General features: G+C 38.4%; 1 protein-coding gene across 2 annotated transcripts in view; it reads left to right on the top strand.

Moving 5' to 3' along the window:
• Nucleotides 1–17,177, top strand: part of VCAN (versican) — a 76,038-nt gene extending 58,861 nt beyond the window's left edge. For both annotated transcript variants that reach the window (XM_075837611.1, XM_075837603.1), the window contains 5 exons: nt 281–439; nt 534–616; nt 12,155–12,299; nt 13,585–13,767; nt 14,651–17,177. In XM_075837611.1, coding sequence (XP_075693726.1) covers nt 281–439; nt 534–616; nt 12,155–12,299; nt 13,585–13,767; nt 14,651–14,781 — 701 coding nt within the window. In that variant the 3' untranslated portion in view covers nt 14,782–17,177. The remainder of the gene's footprint in view (nt 1–280; nt 440–533; nt 617–12,154; nt 12,300–13,584; nt 13,768–14,650) is intronic.
• The last annotated feature ends 3,346 nt before the right edge of the window (nt 17,178–20,523 follow it).

Raw genomic sequence — 20,523 nt, 5'->3', positions numbered from 1 at the left:
CCTTCAGTACAGAGACATGTACAACCCGACAGAAATTTCCATCAGACTCTGTATGTACAGAGTAATTCTTCTCTAAAAGCATTGCTACTAGGGGGGAATATCTCAAAACATACAGAGCCAATGGAGGTTGTATGTCTGTGCACAGAGGTTGTGTGGCTCCATATTTAGGAGGCTCTGTGCACTGCCATAAAGGATTTGTACCCAATATATATTTTACAGCATCAGAATATAATCTATCTGTACAATAATATTTTTCTGTGATTCTTGTTGATCCCTTTAGACTCAGAAGTCTGTGACTATGGCTGGCACAAATTCCAGGGCCACTGCTATAAATACTTTGCTCACCGACGCACTTGGGATGCAGCTGAAAGAGAATGTCGTGTACAGGGAGGTCACCTGACCAGCATCCTTTCGCAGGACGAACAAAACTTTGTGAACCGTAAGTTCCGATGTGAAGGTGGAGTTATTATTGGTTCCTGTTCTGTACAAACTTTTTTACGATTCTTTCTTCTTTCTAATGTCCTCCTATTAAGGTTTGGGTCACGACTACCAGTGGATTGGTCTGAATGATAAAATGTATGAGCAAGATTTTCGCTGGACTGATAGCAGCACACTGGTAAGTGCCTATATACATATGGTTTTGTTTTTTTGGTACCATTAACTTTATTTATATTTCAAATGATCTCATTAATGAAATTCCTGACAATTTTTTTTATCTTTATTGATCTTTATCATGTAATTTAAACATCTAGATTCGGGTTTTAAAAAAAATAATAATAATAAAAAAAATATATATATGTATAAAACTGGTATTGGGGATAAAGCAGTGATGATGGAGTCCAGGAAGCTATGATGTGGGGAGTTGGGGGTGTCCTCACACTGACTGTAGGGCTGCTTTAACTGTCGCTATGCCTGCCTGTGACATAAAAGGGACAAGGTAGTGGACAATGGAGAATTTCTTTCCATTACTAACAAAATAGTGTTGGATTAAACAGTCAAGAGCGTCTTCTTAGCCCTACAGAGTCCTTAATTTATTTACCATCTTGTCAATGACTTGAATATGGACAGCCAGTGTGAGAACCCTACAATGATATGGGGCTGCATTCTCAAGTTTTGAAGTAGATAGCCTTGACTATTATGAAAAATTCAGACACAGCGGACTGAAATTCTCAATGAAAAAACAAAAGCTACGACCCCATTTGAATAGCTAAACAGAACTTTAACGGTCACTATTTTCTGTATACAGAGTTTGGGATTACTCGGTTTTGAACACACAGTGTGACTGGGATTACGGTATAAAATTGGACCATCTTACTAGACCTAATGACTTTTTACGTTTTAATAACAGCAGGAAAATCTACAGGGAAAGCAGAAAATGTCGTTTTGGTTTCATGTAACTTACACAGTGTATTTCATAAACTCCATGTATTATATTCTCCGTGTACATTTAGAAGGTACTGAAGTATCAGGTATCTCCGCTATTTACCGGGCACTATCATTTTGCCAGTAAATAATGGAGATAGCTGCAACGACAGACAATGTCCCAGCTGTAAAACCTCATAAGGCGTGCCATAAACCTGTGTTGTGAGATCATCTGCGCTGAGGATAGAGGCTCTGTAGAGCCAAGGGCCACTTTTCCATAAACATCATATCTTGGTATTTAATAATTCTAATATTATACAGATCGTAGGCTATGTTATGCCAGGGCACAGTGCCTGGCCGAGGCTGCTTGTTGCACAATTGTAGCTGATCTTCACAGCTCAGCATTTTGTACATGTTCTACATATCAGGCAAGTTGTCACTTTGTCCGACTCACTTAGAAACCAAACTCTAGATATTTAGAAAAAGGTACAAACTTGAGGTTTGGACATAATTCATTTGATTTACTTGCCTAGCTACAGCCAAAGTTACTCAACATCTCCACATAACAGATGCTGCCTCAAAGATGCATAGACACCTGACATTAGGACGATTATAGGATTATAATTGTATTTTTTTAAATAATTTTTTTATTATTATTTGAAAAGTTTTAATTATTTAAAGGGACCTGTCAACAGGAAAGACTTTTCTATTAGGGCATCTGCCTGATGCTGTATAAAAAATGAACCTGCTGGCACGGTTGTATGCCCTTGAATGTCTTCCATGTGGCAATCAGTGGGTCAGAAGAAGTGAGTATCCACCCCCACCGCCTTGGCATAAGGATTGTAGAGCTGGGTGTCATGTTACCCCTCTCAGCTCAGCTGAATGATTGAGACGGCTCACAAAGGAGTAGGGTCTATATGGAAATTTTATTCTTGCCCCGTTGTGTCCTTCAGTTCTGCAATATTAGGGGATTTGGTAGACTTTAAGATTCTCAAATGTAAAAGGGAACAATAACATTATAAAATATTAAGATGAATAATCCTTATTGCTTACTATAACTCATATATTCATGTACAGTAAACCAGGTATCCTAATATCGTGTAACACCTCTACATGTATTTTTTATTCATCATATAAAGTGTAAATGACTATATTCAGAATAAGGGCGGGTTCACACATGGCGGAATTTCACTTAAATTCCGCTGCGGACACTCCGCAGCGTTAATCCGCAGCGGAGCCGTTTCTCCATTGACTTTCACTTTAATTTAGCAGTGTTCGTTTACACGATGCGTACAATTCCGCTGCGGAGCATAGGCTGCGGAGCGGAATTTGGTGTCCGCAGCATGCTCTGTCTGTTGCGGAGCAGTGGCGGACTGGTTGCGGACTCATGGCGGAATTTCTCCATTGACTTCAATGGAGAGTCAAAATTCCGCAATGAAGTCCGCAGATCTTATGTGTGCTGCGGAGCGTATTGTTTTTACTACCATGACATTTCTTCATTCTGGCTGGACCTATGTATTTCTAGGTCTACAGCCAGACTGAGGAAGTCAATGGGGCTCCCGTAATGACGGGAGCGTTGCTAGGAGACGTCAGTAAATAGTCACTGTCCAGGGTGCTGAAAGAGTTACGCGATCGGCAGTAACTGTTTCTGCACCCGGGACAGTGACTACCGATCTCAATATACATGTATCTGTAAAAAAACATATAAGTTCATACTTACCGAGAACTCCCTGCGTCTGTCTCCAGTCCGGCCTCCCAGGATGACGTTTCAGTGTAAGTGACGGCTGCAGCCAATCACAGGCCAAGCACAGGCTGCAGCGGTCACATGGACTGGCGCGTCATCCAGGGAGGTCGGGCTGGATGCCGAAAGAGGGACGCGTCACCAAGACAACGGGCGGTAAGTATGAATTTCTTTGACTTTCACTAGGGAAAGTGCTGTCCCTTCTCTCTATCCTGCACTGAATAGGGAGAAGGGAAGCACTTTTCCTGCAGTCCGCAGCGGCCAGTCCGCATCAATTTTCTGCACATTTTGTGCAGATCCGCAGCCGTAATCCGCAACCCGGATTAGGTGCGGCATTGATGCGGACAGTTGCGGAGGAATTCCGCCATGTGTGGTCATGCCCTAATAGGTCTCAGATAAACAACATTTTTCTAAAACACGTTGCAAATATTTTTATTTCCAGCACCGTCTCATTGTCAGGAATAGACTGGTATATTCCCAAAAATTGGGAAGTAGGGACTTTATTTCATACTTTTTTGGGTATGTAGGCTACTTTGACAAGGAAAATGACTTTTTTTGCGCCAGAAATGTGTTCAGAGCAGGTGTTTTCAGAGTAATTACTCAGTAGGGGGCGACAATGAGTAAAGAAGAAAGCACTAACCCTGGGTAAAATGGAATTCTGTGTTCCACCATGAAGCTTGACGTATGAGTATACTAGATGATAATTTAGTGTTAAGATAGATCAATCAAACATGTGATTAACCCATTGTTATACAAATACCGTACTAATTTGTAGAGCTGCTTAATAGGTACAATGTATGAGTCCATGTAATACACTAGCAGAGGTCATACAAAGGGCTGTTCTTAATACTTGGAAAAATGCTGGTGACAATTGTCACTTTGTAGAGCCGTGAGGTCACTGCTATAAAGTAAGATTAGCGTCCTATCAGGAGGCTGTTTCTTGTCCTACATCACATTGTCTTAGCTCAGAGAAAGCTTCTAGGAAGGAAGTGTGCAGGCGGAAGATTAGCTGATGGTGGCAAATTCACCGGGAACGACACAAATAAATCCAGCAAGTTACAGCGAGAGATTCTAACTTATTATTCCATAAACAGATCCCGCTTTGGGGCTTCTCTCTGTTGTGTGGACTTACTATAAGAGGTTTCTTGACTTTAGAGAAGGCTAATTATATTAAATAGATGCGATTTTATGCAGGAATGAACATGTCACCGTAAAACTCCAACTACTTAATACTAAGATGGTGCTTATTCTGATACAATTGTTTCCCATAATGCAGCATTCTATAATCCTTAAAATTGTCAGTTCTATTCTCCGGAGATTCTTGTCTTTTGTATTGTATATTCATCACTTTTGCCATTGAGGGCTCCATTATCCTGAGTTACTTTAAAGAGGAATGTCCGATGTTCACCAAACCCCTCTTCATTTACCCTAATTGGGCATGTGAAGGTAATAGATGGGGGTCCCTGATTGGCAAAGAGTGGCTCATACTCTGGAGGACCACTTGTGTCAATGCATTACATAGACATCCATTGATTTCATGGACGTCCATTGCTTTTCATGGGTGCTGTGTAAGGCCTCCCGCACGCGGCCGTAGCTGTGTCTACGGTCTGTGATTACGTTACGGTCGGCCCGCAGGCGCTCTGCAATCACGGACCGTGCACTCACAAGGTGTGCATTCCTTTCATTGAGCCCGCCCCGCAATTGTGGACTGCATAATGACATGTCCACAGTCGTGTGCATTGGCCCATAGGTTAGCATATGTTTTATACTATCCACAATTGCGGTTCCGCCATTACAGATAGTATACGGCCGCAAAACGACATTATAAAATATATTTTTTCTTGTTAAATAATAGAAAATATTATTTGTCTAGTTTTATGATATACAGTATAAAAATGTCGTTTTATTTAGCTCTCATAATCTGAAATAAAAACACTTCATAGCATAGGACTGCATACGTCTTTACAATGAAGTGAAACAAATGGCTCATGCAGTAATAATTTCACTCTGCTATTCTTAGCGCCTATAATTCCAAAAATAAACAATATAAAAATAACCAAGGATTCCTAAATACATGTCTAATAATAATATGGGGCAAACTGTGAGAATAAACTTCTGCACTTCCAAGCCAAACAGTCAATGTGAAATAGCGCCACCTTGTGGTAGCTTGATATTATTGTGCTGCAATTATAGAGGTTCTGCAGTATATTTCTGGTTAGACTTATACTAATTACATGACTATACACATATTTGTCCACTTTATTCCTTACATATAAATAAATATATGGACAGAAATTCAAACTGACATTATTTGAAAATAAAGAAAACATTTCTTTATTGCCTAATATAAAATGATGAGGATTAAAATGACAGATATCAGGATCATTATCTGCAGATCTCTAATGTTAGATAACTCTGATTGCTCCAGCGTACACCACGTCATAGACTTTATAATATATATATGTAGGGAATGTCCACTATCCTTCATCAAGAAAAAATGTCTATTGCCAATAAATATGACGTTGTTGTTATAGTTACACAGTTCCAGCTGTAGTAGAGCTGAATTTGTCATTTAACTGTTTATTTTGTTTACTAAGAAAATGTCTGTAAGCCAACAATGTAGCTATACGTAGGTTTCTAGGTATTTTACTTTAGATGTTTCACAGTCTTTAAAGTCTGGACAAGGATGATTCGGTTTTTTTCTCTAAATGTTGTCTTGATAAAGGGGTCCTTGCACCCTTAAAGAGAACCTGTCAACTCTACTGACATTTCTGTTTTGGAAAATAATTGTATTCCCCATGAAATAACAATGCTGGAACATATTTGTTTTAGAACGCTATGTTGTGTCATTCCTCTGCTATTCCTCCTAGAAATTCATTAATAAATGAACAATTTGGTGTTACCAGTTTGGGATGCATCGTTAGACAGTCTGACAATGTGCAATCAGTGCTGACAGTCTCAGACTGTGTAGGGACAAGCACTTTGTCAAGAAGACTGGTAACACCCAATTGTCAATTTATTAAAACATTTCTAGGAGGAATAACAGAGGAATGGCACAACGCAGAGTTCTAGGAAAATATGTTTGAGAATTGTTACTTCATGGATAATACACATATTTACTAAAATATACATGTCAGGAGAGGAGACAAGTCCCCTTTTAATTGGAAATGGTAATTATGTTTAACGGGAGCAATCATATAATAATTGTCTTGTTTAAAAAAAATTATATTTTTTAATACTCTATTAGGCGGCTTTGAGTTAACAGAAGGGGCCCCTAATTCAGAACCCTCATCTATTAGCCAGAGTGGAGCGTGGCTACACAGAGTGTCTCTCACTCTGGAGGACCCGGCTATGCAATATATCCCTTCTCCTATTGTGGCGCTGCAGGGAAATGAAACACTCACTGCTGAGTTCCCCAAGAGATTGCAGCTGATCATTGGGGGTTCCAGCTGCAGGACACACGGTGATAAGCTTATCGTAGTGAACCTTCTAACAAAAGGAGTTGTGTCATTTAAGACATTTATGACACAAAGCTACGATATCCAAAGTGGAGAACCCCTTTAAGCAGTTCTCTAATATATTATTGCAGCACTTTAAACGACACAATACATGGTAAAATTAGAACAATTGTACAGCCGGTTTTATTTTTGGGGAAATGAAAGGTTCACTTGTAGTAAATGGTTTTAGTGTCGTATTGGTGCCAGTGACTTGTGGCATATTTCTTTCAAGGAGTAACACAGACGTTTATAGACTATTTTGTGCTGTTGAAACCAGCAGTTACCTTATATGGCTTCAGAAATATAACCAAGTCCAACGTACTATTTATGTAACCCCGTAAAAGATCTCAATGCCCATGAGACATCTGTGTACACAAAAGAAGATCTTTATAAACGGTGTCTCTTCCCTACATGTTTTATGTAGGATAAGCACGGAATCCAAGTTGTCATCCACCTGACAGCCGGGGAGAATAACCCAGATAACATGGGCGCTCCCCTTGTACATTCTCATTAATATTGTTTATGTGTTGGGCTATTTGTAATATGTACTGGTATCTTGTTGGAGGGCTCCCTATAGCTAAATGTGTTTGCACGCAAATTCAATATGAAACAGCAGGAAGATCAAAAACCATAGGGTGAAATAACGTGTTCACTGTTTCTTCTGTTCTTATCATCACCACTTCCATTAGTTAGTTGTCAAAATTGGAAATACCCTTATGAAGAGTCTAGTTTATGTTCACTGTTTACTACACAGTGGAGTCACATTATTATGACCAGCAGCTAATATCCAGAGTAACCGCCGTGTGCAGCAGGGACAGCAGTTAGACAGGCTGGGAGTGACTCAATAACGTGCTGGTAGGTTGTCTCAGGTATCTGGAGCCATGCTGACTGCAGTGCATCCCACAATTGCTGGAGGGTGCGTGGGGGAGGATCCATAGAGCGGACAAGACGATCGAGGTGGTCCCACAATTGCTCAATTGGGTTCAAGTCTGGCGAATTATGGGGCCAGGGAAGAACATGGAAGTCTTGGTCGCGCTCTTCCAACAACTGTCGGATATTTCTACCTGTGTGACATGTCGCATTGTCTTGCTGGAAGATTCCATCTGCCCCAGGGAAGACAAACAGCATGTATGAGTGGTCTGCAACAATGGATTCAAATCCAAATCGGTTCAGAGTGCCTTTCACATGGATGAGTGGGCCCAGAGAATGGCATGAAAAAAATCCCCAGAGCCTAATGCTGCCGCCACCAGCTTGTTCGAGCAATGGTTGCAGGGTGTTTGTACTCTGATGTTTCTCGCCTGACACGCCAACGTCCACCTGTTCGATTAGGCAGAAAACGTGACTCATCGGAGAAGGCAACCCTTTGCCAATCATTAGTAGTCCAATTCCGATACTGCTTGGGAAATTGAAGCCATTTTTATTATGCACCTTTGTTAGCATAGGAGCAGTGACTATCCGTCTGCTTTGGAGCCCCATACACAGTAGGGTTCGCTGAACCGTTGTTTTAGACACATGTGTGGTAACCCCCTGGTTGATTTTCACAGTGAGCTGCTCCACTGTAGCGTGTAGTTCGGCCCTCATGCACCTTCGTAGCCGACGTTCACCTCTCACATCAATGGCACGTGGTGTTGCGCAGTTTCCTCATCGGTAATTACCAATGACGCCATTTGTCCACTCACGATACACTATCACCACAGCAGCACGTGAACAGTTCACAAACCGCGCTGTTTGAGAAATACTGCCACTCTTGGCCCGAAAGCCAATAATCATCCCTTTTTGCAACTCTGATAAATCACCCCTTTTACCCATGGCAACAACGAGTGATACGTGTTCAGAAAGCCTATCGCATACCTTATATACCCACCAAGCCAGCCCACGACACATCACTTCCTTCATGGGCTATGCGCTGCCAATGTCGAAAGTAGGAGGTGGTCATAATAATGTGACTTGACAGTGTATATTCATTTGAAAATCCTGGACTTGGGTGTAGTGTACGATCTTCTCCACAAGGTGGTAGTGTTCTTCTCAGAGAAAGTGCATGATCTGTGGATTTCACAGCTCACACTAAATTTGCAGCATCAAGAGTAAATATTCTGGCTAAGGATATAAAATATATTTCTAAATGTTCTAATGTAATATGCACCTTTATAATGAAAAAATTAAATAGTAGACAAAAACAGCATTCATAATGCAGAATAACAGGATTTGTATCATGCATTTATTTTGTATATGAACATTTTAAGAAATACGATCTCGACACTGGTATTGGTCTTTATGGAGGAACTTGTTCTTGTCCTACAGAGCTACTTTTGGCATTTAACTATTTATTTTATGCACCATGATAACTCTTTATCATTGAGATAACTCAGTAGAATGACTGCAGTCTTGTCATGGAAAATCCCTGATAACATATAGTTGTTCCACAGCAAAATGGCAAATTCAATTCTGTTACCTTGACATTGTCCACTTCTAATTACAATGTCTTCAAATACTATGTTAGATCTATTTCACATATCTTCTTTTTTACCACTGGGAATGGGTTGTGCCTATTTTTACTGCAAAAGTGTCTTCTATTAATGCCAGATGTGTTTTAATGCCATTAGTTTTGCCTGTAGGAACTTTGCATGCTACATTTCTTAAAGGGGTTGTCCACTTCTGGACAACTGATGACATATCCACAGGATAGGTCATCAGTACATGATCTGTAGGGGTCAGACACCCGGACCCTGCACCATTAAGTCGCTCCGGGTGCCTCCGAGCACAGGACGTACATGCTAGAAGCAGTTGGCTCCGGCCACTGAATAGCGGTTGAGCTGCAGCACTGCAGCTCTGCTCCTATTCAAGTGAATAGGCGCAGAGCTACAGTTCAGCAGCACGGCCGCTGTGCTATGTACGGAGCTTCCGGCTCCGTACATCGCATAATAGACCATAACATCCGGTGCCCAGAGGCAGCCGGAGCGGTTTAACAGTGCGGGGTCCGGGTGTCGAACCCGCACTGATGATATACTGATGACTGTCCGGTGGATAGGTCATCAGTTTTTCAGTAGTGGACAACCCCTTTAAGGTGGGACGGTAAGGCCAATGTCCTGCTAGATGGGAAGATGTACAGTACATCACAAATGAATCTGTTGTACCCATCCAGGAGCCTTTTTTTTTTATTGACAAAATAATCTGATTCCTCTACCTGATAAATGTGAATGAGCTTTCATGTTCCACTTTAATGTCCCAAACCTTTGCCTGTAGAACTTTTAAAGACCAATTTACCCCTAAGTCCTAAAAAATGGGTGTCTGACAACAATAAAAATCAGTGATAAATTCATAGTCGTGTAATATCCGGTGTACAGGGTTACTGTATTTTTGGTCAAACTGGACAAGCACAAAAATTAATTACGGTTTAGATATCAATAAAAGTAGCCAATAGACTTTTTGTCAAATTTGGTTTTCTTTGAATTTTTCTTCCAAGTTAATACCTAGTAAACTATATTGTAAAAGTAATTTCAAGGGCAAACATGATCAAATGAAGCAGATCCTGGAGCTCGCCCAGAATTCCGATCAATTCTTTCAGCTGCCTGACATCTAATCACTAACAATAAATGCAAAGAGTGCCATTTAATCTCCAACATACTGGATATAAAAGAATAGCCCTGTGTGCCTGAATATTACATTTTACTGATATTTGATAAAATATACTTTAAAAAGAAAATCTGGGTGACTGCATTGAAATTTAAAGAACTCAAACATCTTTATGCCTGAAACCAAAAATGCTGTGTCAAGTAGAATTTATTATGATAAAACAATTCTGTTTTGGGGAATATTTATGGCTGAATCCATAAAAATGGCACATTGAATAATTCCGTAATGCTCAGCTATAGGGAGAATAATTCACAGCCTACAAATAGTAGTAAAAGTTGAAATGTCTCAGGTAAAACAAAATTCAACAATACAAAATTCAAGACTTATGGATATGGAGTGAAATTGCAGCGACATTGTCAGGGAATACAGTAGATGGTGGCTTCTTCTTGGCTGGGCATTTGGCATGTACAAGTAATACATGGATCCCTAAAAGTCTCATTGACTAGTAATCTTATTAGATTTAATTTACACATCAGTTCTAATATCATTTGCACAGAAAGACTTTCCAACATGTCCAAAAACTTCAGACTCTAATTGTTGAAAATAGGAGGGAGTGGCTTAGCAGTAAAAAATAAATAAGACCCCCCCCCCCAACATTGGCAAGGTGGGACTCCTTTCAGCAGGCCATAGAAGTTGTAAAGGATTCCTATATGCTGTATATGATAAAGTTCTAGACTTTTTTTTGTTTCTTTAAACTCTAATGCCTCAATAACATTATATAGTTACATAGAAATAATTTAACAGGAAGCTAAGTTTATCATGTTTAACCTTTTATACTTACAAACCCCAATTGATCCAAAGAATGGCAAAACCCACCCTTGAACGGCACAGACCAATCTGTCATAGAGTGAAAAACATTCCTTCCTTACCCCTACTGGCATTTGGGCAGATTCCCACATCAACGTCCTACCTTGTTTATGCCAATAACCCAGAAATAACTTTTTCTCGAATAAAATAAATGACACAGATGAGTGTAAGTATTTGTATGAATATATAAATAAATACCTACACTCGTATGTATAGGTATTTATTTGGTTTTATTACTATTCTGATATTTATTCTTTTGATATAACTTTTACATTTTATTTTGTAGATTTATTTATTATACTATAACTATTTCTAGATGTTGGTATTTTAACCTTGAATGAATACTGAATAAAATGTTTCGATTTGTGACAGTATAAATGTTCATCTATTTATAATCCACCACAACATATTTGTGGCAAACAAGCAAATGACTATAAAAAAATAACCCTTTTAAAGTTCCAGTATTAGTTACAAAACCTTCATTAATGTAATCATCAAACCTTGAAGCTTATATTAAAATAAGAAAAAAAAATTATATACAGTACCGGTGTTATTATCTCTTTGACATCATGGCAAATTATTGCAGTCTTGGGCAGTAAGCCAAAGTGCTAAGAGAAGATTAAATGCAAAAAAAAAAAAGAGAAAAAAAAAGAAAAAGGAAAAATCAGAACAGAAAGTGAACGTGTTCTTGTTAAGATTTTTGGCATTGACCTTGAGAAAAACTAAAGTAGTTAAGCCAAGATAAAGGTGTTTGATGATGTAATCAGCCGTGAGGTCATAAAATGTCACTCATGGAAATGTTGAGAAAACACACAAACTTTGGAGCTTGCTCATTCTTAACCTTATAAGTAAAGCAGAGAAGAGAAAAATAAATAACATGTATTTTGTTCTGGAACCTTTGTAGCGCCAGTCATTAGCCTGGCATATTTTTGACTTGAACAGAGTCACCATGTGAACTGTTAACCCCCGAATATAATAGAGAAGATGGTGATAATAATAGTGACAACTTTCTTGTAAATAGAAAAATGTATTTAGAAAATGCTTGGATTATGTTCAAAATATATAAACAATTCTATAAAACCATATAAAATAATTGTTGCTTTATACCTTATAGCAATATGAAAACTGGAGGCCGAACCAACCAGACAGCTTCTTTTCTGCGGGTGAAGATTGCGTCGTAATCATTTGGCATGAGAATGGACAGTGGAATGATGTGCCCTGCAATTATCATCTCACATACACCTGCAAGAAGGGAACAGGTATTTTTACATTACACAAAATGACATTGTATATTGGGTCTTTAGCATCAGTATTGTCTTGGTTATCGTCTACATTATGTCACAAGACCGCCATTCTCCCGGTGATTCCCATAGAGGTGGCTATGCCATAAATGCTTAACATGGGAATACATCATTCATGATTACATTTAAAGTTCCCTTTACTAACCTTGAAAGCAATTTGATTGGGCGAATCCCTTGGAATGGTACATTCCAAGGGATTCACCCAATCAAATTGCTAAAAAAAAAGCCCAGAGTCTCATGTTTTTTTAATGTTAGTCATCTGGAAAGGCTGAATTAGTGTTGATGACAAAGTAAAGGAGGCAAATCAGAAACCATGGGATAGTTAGCAGAATATAAACCACCACAGACTGGTTAGAGAAGAGAAATATAGAATTACAGTTTATTACTTTCAGAAATGTATATATTGTTCGACAAGAAAAACTCCTCCTGTTGGTCTTAACTTGACCCCTCTGCTCGCACATTGTTATCAAAAATAGATGCTCCCCAAAATATCCACAATTTAGCATTAGATCCTGGCCGCCATCTTCCTCTCCCTGGCTCAAGGTTTGAAGATGCTGGGAATACATGCTATCAGCATTTAATTTAGACAACGCCGGATCTCTGCAAAAGTGCAGTAATCTTGAGTTATCACCAGCAGATTGCTTCCATTGTTGCTAAGCAACATCGAAAAAAAAGCTTGGCTGAAATATTATTTATTAGGGTAGTGAACTCCAACTTGTGGCATAGCTTTAACTCCCAGCATGCCGGAGATGCAACAGAAGAGCCACGTGTTGATGACCAGTTTCACGGATAATAAATAATCATAATAATTAGAAATTCTGATTCTCCCACTAACTTGCAGAAATCTACCAAAGTCGTGCCCTTTCAGTAATGCTTTGTATGTGTAATATAGATATCGACAAACATTTTTTTAAGTGATATTTGGGAAATAATGAGGTGGTTTTCTACCTATGTTATTAATTCCTCTTTTCCCTGTGGTTCAAAGCCAACATTTAAACTTATGAACTTATCAGCAGCGCTGACAGATAATTGGTTTACTGAGACGTTTAACTTTATTTTAGCAAACAATTAAGTAGTATCTGCCTGACTTGTGTGGCATTGAATTAGGAAGAAGGGTGCCAAGTTCACGCTATGATTTTTTTGGACTCTGGATGCATTTCAGATTTCGCAAAAGGCAGCAAAACGATTTGTATTTTTGTGAAAAAAGTACTTAGTGACCCATAACGGCTCTTTTCATTTTTAGTTGCCTGTGGACAGCCTCCTCTTGTTGACAATGCTAAGACATTTGGAAAGTCTAAACCAAGATATGAAATAAATTCCATGATCCGATACCACTGCAAAGATGGGTTTATTCAACGGCATATGCCAACTATACGTTGCAGAGGGAATGGAAGGTGGGATCTACCTAAAGTCACATGTATGAAACGTAAGTATATAAATAATAAAAAAAATACTATTTTTATATATCTTTAATGTTACAAAGTGTATTGCAGCTGAAAGATAATTCATATTCCAGTACAAATAATATAGAGATGAGGCAAACTTTGAAAAGGTGCATATTCTGTGTTTCGCAGATCTGTGAACTTTATATGATAGAACAATATTTGTCCCTTTTAAGACAATATAGACTTAAAATGGATCCCTATTTAAGCTTTTATTGTCTTAAATGGCGTAAGTACGGTTCTCTAGGTGCGGAACTTTATTAATACATCATGAATATCTTGGATGAAGATATCAAAGATCGTATTGGATCGACCTGATCTGATTGATCTTTGGTACCAGAATTTGATTTCCTTTACTCTCAATGTGTTTTCAGGCTCAGCCACTCTAAAAAAAAAATGTAGATTTAGAGGCTGGTTTTTGCTAAAAGGGTCACACTTTGTTGCACCCATCTGTGAGGACATCAGTGGAGGTCTCCGGTCCTGTGCTAAAAAATTCTTTGCTAATTTTCGGGATGAGTGAATTCCCTATCATGGACCCAAATTTGCCTTCCATAAGATAAGGAGGCTGATAAACAGATCTATATTCTGGTCTCCATTGTCTTAAAAAAAGCCAAAAATGGCTCTGTAAAAGGAATGGTTTCAGTCACTGAAACAAAGACAATGTAAATTTTCTTTGATTTGCTCATCTCTAGTTCTGGGCTACAAGTATATAATATTCTCAAATGTCTAAATGATGAATAAGAAATATTGCAACCCCAGAACCTATTTAATGTTGTGTTCATCAATATTTATATGATGTCAACTATAGGTTCTGTATAATTCATGTTGGTTTAACATACATGACACAAATCTCTCTTATATTCTTAGCTTCCATGTACCAAAGGACGTATTCCAAAAAATATTACTACAAATTTAGCCCACCCGAGATGAGGACTCCACTAAACACTCCTAAACATCTTCACCGTTGGAGCAGGACTTGGCAGGATTCACCACGTTGAATGCACCAGACTTCTCTTGAACGGACATCATATCTGCCAAAGTCCTAAATTACAGTGCCTTTCTTTCGAATTTCAAGAAGCATTATCGAGCTGATCAGATCGTGGATATTTTGGACAATGGCGTCACACAGACAACAAAAGAAAACAAGATTTTTTTTTAATCAAGTGTTAAAACGTATAGGGAACTAAACCAGATGTAAGCAAATTGTCCAGCCTACTAGAAAATGTACTTCTAGTATGTATTGTAGTTTATGACACGCAAACATATTGTATTAATGCAAGCTTATGCTAATATTTAAGCAGCTTGACCCTAGCTCCGACGACCTTTGTAAATAAGATGATTTAAATATGTTTTCTAATCATGTATATAAAATTTATGTAGTCATACTAAAGTCAGGCATATTTAATAATTGTAATACAGCTTAACTGTAAAATCACTAACTAAGCCAATACTCGTTGATAAAGGCTGGGAAAAAAAAACAACTAAAAACTTGGCATAAAAAACAGTTTGTGCCACACAAGGAATTTTTTTATAGGTACATTACAATAACACTTGTGCCATATAACATTATTGATTTTTGTGTTGTGGAAAAAAGAGATTATATGTGGGGAACATCATTTCAACACCACTGAAATGTTTTATCATCGACTGCAGTATTTTTTATTTTTTTTTTGTTCATCCATGACCACTCCACAAAACGGATTTGTTGGATGAATATTTTTCATTTTTTGTCTTTAGCTTTTTTGGAATTTTATAATGATGGTCCATAATGAGAGCTATTTGTAAGGGTCATTGATACAAACTCAGACCTGACATATACGCAGCCTATTTGCATCAGATTATAGGAAAAGTTTGCATCATTTTGTTTGATGCAAGTTTTATAAATGACGTCGAGACTGCTGCACAAATAGATGCAACACAGGTTAAACAATGTATGTCAAGTTTGAATTGTGTAACTCTCACCTAGTTGGAGACACTTGTCGTTTTCACCAAAAAAGGGGAATTTCTCTCAGTGTCTTCAAAAACACCAACTAGCGTATATTCAAGGTGCGTTTTACAATTTTTGTATAAAACATAAAAATAAAAAAGTAACAAATTTTGTACATATAATCATTTTCTAGGTCTTTTTTAATGAAATTATGAATGTTTATTGATGAATGCGGCAACTGTGATGCGTACAGTCATAAATGTAGGAAGCCATACTGATTTAGCTTATAGGGTGCTTCTGTGCCATGCATGCCGACCATGAATTCTAAGCATCAGTATGTCATCTCTTGTTTTTATAAGCAAGTTGAATATATTTTAAGTTACTGTAAGTTTACAAATGAAGAAGTCAGGATACCTGCTCACTTGAAATACGTGTAGGCTATTCCTATAACTAATGGGCAGTCCTGAATGGACATATGACCTTTAGGTATGATCAGTCGCAACTGTGGTATAATTGCCTAAAATAATGTAAAAAATAAAATAAAAAATAAATTCTTTATATACATTTATATTGAACATACCTTAAGTTATCTGCATTTAAAGATCCCTTAACAGTTATTTATCTTTGTATAAAAGTGTACATTTTACCTATACAAATGTTTAAGAAGTCATTTTGTGGGCTGCAGCAATATTTAATACAGCATATGAATTCTGGTACCAATGTCATGACATAATAACTCTGGACACTATACATTCCTACTAATAGCCTACAAAATGGCTGCTTCTACTTTGTGTATGTGACACGTGCACTTTAAATAAGGGAAACTATCAACATCAAGCAAAGCGTCTGTAATGTCATCATTTTTTTCATTGGAGAAGAATTGCATTAAATCTATTAAATAACGAACCATTGTAAATTATAAATGCATTGTGCGCATGCTTTACATTAGGCATGTTTCAGAGATAACATTGAAATATATGTTATATCGACAATGTTTAACCATTATGGTTTTAAAGTGAAATTTAAGAAAATTCGCAATTTCACTGCTAGGGGGCACTATGACTCACTGGAAGCTCCTCTGGCCATCTGATTCTATTATTTATTGTAATTAGCCAATTCATTAGAAAAATTGGCAATTGCGCTAAGGCTGGAAGATAGCCACTCCATAAAGTAAAATATCCATAGTATGGCTTCTCGACATACAGTCATTATTATTTGTAGTGTGATTGATGAATTCCTCTGACTGCTGCACCTTGTGGTATCATACTTTGTACTTGACAGCAATGCACCACAGTGTTGACCTGTATGTTTTTCTACTATTACAATGCACATAATACTTTTTTTTCTGTATTTATATTATAACTTGTATAGTATATAATGTGAATCTTTGGGTATTTGTGAATGAAAGTCTAAACCTTTGTAACTTTTTATATCTGCTTCTGTTTCACCAAAGAAACTTTGTTTGTTTGCTAGTCTATGGTTTATAGTGTTTTTATTTATTCATTTTTAATTATTTTCTACATAAAACAATGTGTAATTATAGATAACGAAAACCAATAAACACTCAACTGTCCAAGTGTGTCGTGCAGGTATCATGAGCCTGTACACTTATCTCATATATACCATTCTGAAAGGAAAACATATTAAAAGTCTTATGTGTTCCCAAATGCCAAATGTACTGATTCCTAAAGGAAGACTAAAAAAGAGAAGACAAAAAAAAAAATCCCAGCAGTTCCTCTCGTTTTGGAATGTCATTTTAATAGAAAATTACAGGTATGTTAACCAGTTCAGGACCGGGCTATTTTGAGCCTTCAGGACCAGACACCGTTTAGCCCTTTTGGCTATAACTTTTTTATTCCTATACACAGCGTTCATTGAGCGCTGTGTACAAGTGATCAGAGAAGACAGAAGCAGTAAAAGCTGCTTCTATCCTCTCCTCAGGGTCCCCGGCAGTCACTGACAGCTGGAGACCCGACATTCAGCTGCCCGATCGCTCGGGCAGCAAGTTAAAACCCAAGCCGTAAAAAGTCTATGGCTCGGGTTTTAAGGACCATGACCGCTGGCCGTAAAAACACAGCCAGCGGTCGGGAACCAGTTAAATGCATATTTTTACATTACAGGTATTGATAGTAAAATAGTATATCTTAGATTAATTAGTATGTATACTGTATAAGGCAATGACATCACTTTATATTTGTTTATTTTAAATATTCTCCATAAAAATGTAAAGAGAAAATAAAAACAAAAACAAAAAGGACAATAACTATACATTACAATATATTAGTATAGCTAAAGAGGTAAAAACAAAGCAACAAACAACAGTACTGACACTTTATATCTTAATTATATAGTTTTGACGTATATTGTCTACAGCAGGGGTCAGCCACCTATGGCACAGGGGCCACAGCCTCAGGCGGGGCATGGTTTGCTGGCACACTTCCCTCTTTTATGGTGTCCAGCGCTGTCTTTGTCGCTGCTGAACACTTGGCAAGTACACAATGCAACAACGCTCTCTCTCCTGGTGATCAGCGCTGCAATGAGTTCAGTAGCCACTCTGTAAAAGAAAAAGTTAGCAAAAGTTGTCAGCTCTCTCTGAGGTGTACACCCCCACAAGCTGGTGTTCAGTAGCCATGGGCTTTCTTGTGTGCACCCCAGTCCCCAAGCTGGTGTTCAGTAGCCACAGTATCTTCTTATACAATTCTCAGGTACATAGAGCAATATAGGTGAAGTAAAAATGGTTCTTAGTGGTTATTAATTTCCAGAGTTCCAGTATGGCTTTAACTGTAGGAGGGATGCCTGGAGTAGACACTTAAAAAAGTAAAAAAGTGTAGTTTTGAGCATGTGATTCTCTATTAAGACCCATTGCTTTGTGGTACTATTAAAGGGTTTTCCCTACCAAGAACATTTATTACCTATCAAAGCATTTCTTGCGGAAAATTACTAAAATCTATGATGGAGGAAAAGGCCTGCACCAAATGAGGGGCTAAAATGCAACAGAACGGCTTAAAATCTTCAGCAGTGAGGTCATCAGGACCTGGAGATGTAATATTTTTCAAAGACCTGATAATCATGGATATTTCAGATAAAGTAAGGGTTTTGTTTAGATATAAACCGCTCACAATCTCGGGAGAGAGAAATGGGATAGAAAAAATGAATTCATTAATTCTGCCGCCGCCAAATTCGATTAGGTCCAAATAAATTTGTTGCAGATCGTTAAATCCCAATTGCCTGGAAAAGTCGTGTATAACACTCTTCTAGGTCTTCTAGTATTGTATCCAACCCCTTTCAATCTCTATAACGCAAAAACAGCATTAGTAATGTCAAAGTGACCGCAAAATACACGATATGGCCAAAAAAATTGGGATACCTACACATTACACCTACAGAAGCTTTTATGACATCCTATTCTAAATTCATAGGCATTACTATAGAGTTGGTCCCCCTTTGCAGCTAAAACAGCTTCCACTCTTCGGAGAAAGCTTTCCACAAGATATTCGAGTATGTATGTGGGAATTTTTGCCCATTCATCTAGAATAGCATTTGTGCGGTCAGACACTGAGTAGGACAAGAGGGCCTCGCTCACAACCTCAATTGTAATTTATCCTAGAATTGTTCGATGGGGTTGAGGGCAGGGCTCCTTGCAGGCTGGTCTAGGTCTTCCACACCAAACTCACCAAACCATGCCTTTATGGACATTGCATTGTTCAATGGGGAACTGTCATCCCCGAACAGAAAAAGGCCTTCCCACAAAGTTGGAAGCATGCAATTGCCCAAAATGCACTGGTATGCCGAAGCATTAAGATTTCCCTTCACTGGAACTAAGGGGCCGAGGCCAACCCCTGCAAAAAAAACCCATCAAATTATCCCTTCTCCACCAAACTTTACAGTTGGCACAATGGACTGCCAGATGAAAAGGTTGATTTATCACCTTACAGAACATGGTTCCACTGTTCTAGAGTCCAGTGGCGGCATGCTTTACACCACTCCATCCGACATTGGCATTGTGCTTGGTGATGTAAGGCTTGCATGCAGCTGTTCAGCCATGGAAACTCATGTCATGAAGCTCCCAATGCACAGTTTTTGTGCTGATGTTAATGCCAGAGAGGTTTGGAACTCTGCAGTCTTTAGCGCTTTGGCAACTTATAAGCACTAAGCACCTCAGCACTCGGCGACCACACTCTGTAAGTTTATGTGGTTTGCCACCCACAGTTGATCATGGAATATCTAGGAGGGAAGAAATTTCACATATTGACTTGTTGTAACAGTGGCGTCCTATTACAGTACCAAGCTCAAATTCAATGAGCCCGTGGCAATGGGACTGAATGAAACACCGGAATGCAATAATTAAGAGATGTGTCCAAATACTTTTGTCCATATAGTGTGTCTGACGTTCAATTCAATTGTAAGTACTCTTTAAGAGATTGTTCAATATGTTCTTTGAGTCTGCAGTTAGATAGGAAGTAATTATATAGTCTCTAAAGGTGGTTTTACACAGGCAGATGTCGCCCGTGTTTATGCCTTTAAAACTAGTGCTGATCAAAAATACAGCTTGTCGATGGGCGCTCATTTACTCCCTTAAAACAGAGCACTGATCGTCCCCAAGAATTTGCATCATGTAGGCAGCACATCTTCCTGTTTACCACTTGCCTGTTCATCGACTGATATTTGCCCTGTTTACACAAGGCAATGATCGGGAACACCCCATCATTTGGTTTTAATCAGAGTATTGGTTAAACTGTTCGGATATTTCTTCGGAAAACAAACGGCCGTTAAAAACTGTAACGTCCGTGGTCGCTGACAACAAACTCCTTCC

This window comes from Rhinoderma darwinii, chromosome 1, assembly GCF_050947455.1.
Source record: "Rhinoderma darwinii isolate aRhiDar2 chromosome 1, aRhiDar2.hap1, whole genome shotgun sequence".
Taxonomy (NCBI): Eukaryota; Metazoa; Chordata; class Amphibia; order Anura; family Rhinodermatidae; genus Rhinoderma; species Rhinoderma darwinii.
Note: the sequence above shows the minus strand (reverse complement) of the source record. Positions and strands in the feature narration are given on the sequence as shown.